General features: G+C 45.9%; 1 protein-coding gene across 1 annotated transcript; it reads right to left on the bottom strand.

Moving 5' to 3' along the window:
- Positions 1-6: 6 nt before the first annotated feature.
- Ythdc1 (YTH domain containing 1) lies at positions 7-2909 on the bottom strand. The gene is made up of 2 exons (XM_017605943.1): positions 1930-2909; positions 7-1638 (listed from the first exon to the last, which is right to left on the bottom strand). The coding sequence occupies exons 1-2, from the start codon at positions 2831-2833 to the stop codon at positions 305-307; spliced, it is 2238 nt and encodes a 745-aa protein (XP_017461432.1). The 5' UTR covers positions 2834-2909; the 3' UTR covers positions 7-304.
- Between the last annotated feature and the right edge of the window lie 45 nt (positions 2910-2954).

Raw genomic sequence — 2954 nt, 5'->3', positions numbered from 1 at the left:
ACGCGTTTTCTCACACCACATTTTTTTTTCTCAATTGCAAAGTTCGAACACGAAGAGGTTACAGCGTGCTTTTTAAGCGGTTACTTTTTAGGATATTTGTTTATCATATAATATTCAGTTATTTTTACGCACTCTTTTTTTCTTTTTCACTCGGCTTTAAACCTTCAATCTTACGAGCTTTGTTTGATTTGCTTCTCATACACAGTGGGAGGAGGCTTGCAACGCAGTCGTCTGGACTGCATATGCTGCACTATACACCTTTATTTGTGTATTTTAATATTTAATTTATTTTCACATCGCTGTCTTAGCGTCTGCCATCGCGATAATTACGAGCACCGGCGCTACTGCCACCACCTGCGCGGAAATGTCTATCATTACCAGCGCTACGGGAACCTGAGCCGCCACTTATGCCGCCGCTGGGTCCACGATATTCCCGGACGCCGGCTCTTTCACGTGGACGCATCATATTTGAATTGTTAGTTCGTTGACTGCTGCTGCGAAAACTATTGGCACCGTTGTTATTTGTGCCTGCGCCCATATTGTTGGCGGAACTTGAAAAACTGCCACCACCTGCTGTAGAGCTTGAGCCCCCAATACCAGTGCTTCCACCGTTGGGTGATGATGCTCCAGCGCTACTTCCAAAGCTTGGAAAGCCTGGCGGCATGCCCTCTGGTAACGTTGGTAGGCCTGCATTCTTCCAAGCTGCGAAATCCTCATAAGATGGTGCTTTGTCAAAACCAGGCGGTGGAGGCCTGATCGGTTGAGGCGGCGGGTAATCGGGCAGTGGTGGTCCATCGTAGTAACGCACTGGTGGCGGTAGCTGATCATACATCGACGGTGGTCCGGGCGGTGGTAAAGCGCCTGAACCGGAAGCAGAGAGTGGAAGTTGCGCAAAAGGTGGAACGAATGGCAACGGTGGAAGCTGTCCATGCATGGAACGCATGTAATCCACCATATATGCTTCGGCAGAATTCATGTAACGATCCCATGATGGCAAGCCTGCATCGCCGCCACCTGCGCGTGAGCCCCCACCACCGCCTGGGTGAAGGCCTCCGCCGCTACGATATGGCGAAGAAGAGCGTTTAAAACCACCTCCAGGTGGCATTCCAATAGGTGGTAGTTTGTAAGGACGATGGGGCCCTGAGCTAAATGTTCGGCGGTGTCGCATTGGACCACCGCCACCACCACCACCACCAGCACGACGATCCCCTTGATGAAAGCCCGAGTAAGCTCTGCTGCCACCACCTCCACCACGGCTGCCACGTGATGATAAGCTTCGCGGTGGACGATAGGAAACACGTATACCCTTCTCACGCATCATTTTAGCAGTCTCTTTGGATTTTCGTAATATAGGCGTCATTTCGATTTTTTCATCTTCTGGGAACAAACGACACAGTTCCGAACCGACTTTAGGTTCAATTTCCTGACCATCACGCCCAATTTTTACCGGCTTGCTTTCATTCCAAGTATTGTACAGATGTGAAGTGCAGTTGAATGAAAGCTCCTTGCGGCAAATCCAATCGAGCTCAATTATACCGCCCAAGGCCTTAGGTGAAATACTAGGTGGTAATACCCAAGCAGGATGCGAAAGGTCCCGCCGCGATTGTGCACTCATGCGAGCAAACCCGGCAAATTTGCCTGAGAAGTATCAAGAAAATATATTTTAGCATATTGTACTTATATATTTTGTAGATAAAATTATAAACACAAATTAATTTTTCTCTACTGTCTATCGCAGAATACCGATTTAAAGATCATTGCATAGTGCAAGCCGGTTCAATGACTTGACAGACTTCGCTATATGTACATGTATGTCATTACATGCAACGAACATACATGCATATGTATACCTATATGTATGCAAATATTAACAACAAAACTCAAGAAAAATATATTAACAATAAACGTAAAACCAGAAATATGACTCACCACTCTCGTTGACGGAGAAGATTAGCAAAACATTGCGCGACTCCTTGAATGCCTGATTAAGATTTGCTTCATTTTGGGGTAATGTGGCCCATACATTTTTGGATTTTGCAATAGCCACATTATCTGCATTATTTGATTTAATTAGGAAGAAGTGAGTACCACGGAATAAGTAGTTCAGTTTAGTCATATAATCGTAAGATTTTCCACTAGCATTAGTTCCACCTTGTGTCTTCTTTTCTGGTGAAGCGCTCTTAGAGATCGCCTTTCGTCCATTACGTTTTATATTTGCTGCTGAATCGGAATCTTCCGATTCTGAATCACTATCGAAAGGTGTCTTCGATGTTGTCTTGTCTTCAGCATCGCTAGCCTCGCTCTTATTGCCGCTGGTGTTTGCATGAGCTGATATTGAACCACTGCTTGTATTTGCCGGGCCATTGCTGTTGGCTGCTGTAGCGGAAGAGTTTTTGCTTGCACTGCTGCTTGCCTTTTTCTGAAGCTTCTTCTCTTTGCTGCTACTAGCTTTACTTTCTGCAGCTTTACCTGATGATTCGGCATCTTTATGCGATGAATCTGCGGTACTTCGTTTTTTCTTCCCACCACTCGCAATATTCTTGCCATTCATTGCTCCGCCACCTGGCGACGAAGAACGCTTCGTACCTACTTTCTTTTCACTTTCCTTATTTACTTTCTTCTTTATCTTGGTCTTGCGCTTGTCAGCGACAGACGACGCTACCGAGCTAACTGAACTAATACTTGGCTGGGAGTCCGACGACTCCGAACCTGATTCAGACGCCTCACTCCGCGTATCGAAGGAGTCATCGAAATCTTGCAGTTCCTCGGCAATATCTGCTTCATTTTCATCCAAGCCCAGGTGCACTGCGTCCAAGTCAGCCATAATTTTCATTTGTTTTCCTTGGTTTGCTCTGCCAGCGCTTATGCTGAAGTTAATGGCTGGGTTTCTGTGACTATACGCAACACGAATGCGGGGAAAAGAAAAATGAAAATTAGAAACTCAGCCGTCTTTT

The sequence above is a fragment of the Rhagoletis zephyria genome, unplaced genomic scaffold, assembly GCF_001687245.7.
Source record: "Rhagoletis zephyria isolate East Lansing unplaced genomic scaffold, Rhagoletis_zephyria_1.1 Rzeph_scaffold_39051, whole genome shotgun sequence".
NCBI classification, from domain to species: domain Eukaryota; kingdom Metazoa; phylum Arthropoda; class Insecta; order Diptera; family Tephritidae; genus Rhagoletis; species Rhagoletis zephyria.
Note: the sequence above shows the minus strand (reverse complement) of the source record. Positions and strands in the feature narration are given on the sequence as shown.

Bases quoted from the DNA above. Each gene is read 5' to 3' on its own strand.
- Ythdc1 (XM_017605943.1), bottom strand. From the start codon at position 2,833: ATGAAAATTATGGCTGACTTGGACGCAGTGCACCTGGGCTTGGATGAA. The intron at 1,639-1,929 runs GTGAGTCATATT...GATACTTCTCAG, and splicing joins CTTCTCCGTCAACGAGAGTG to GCAAATTTGCCGGGTTTGCT.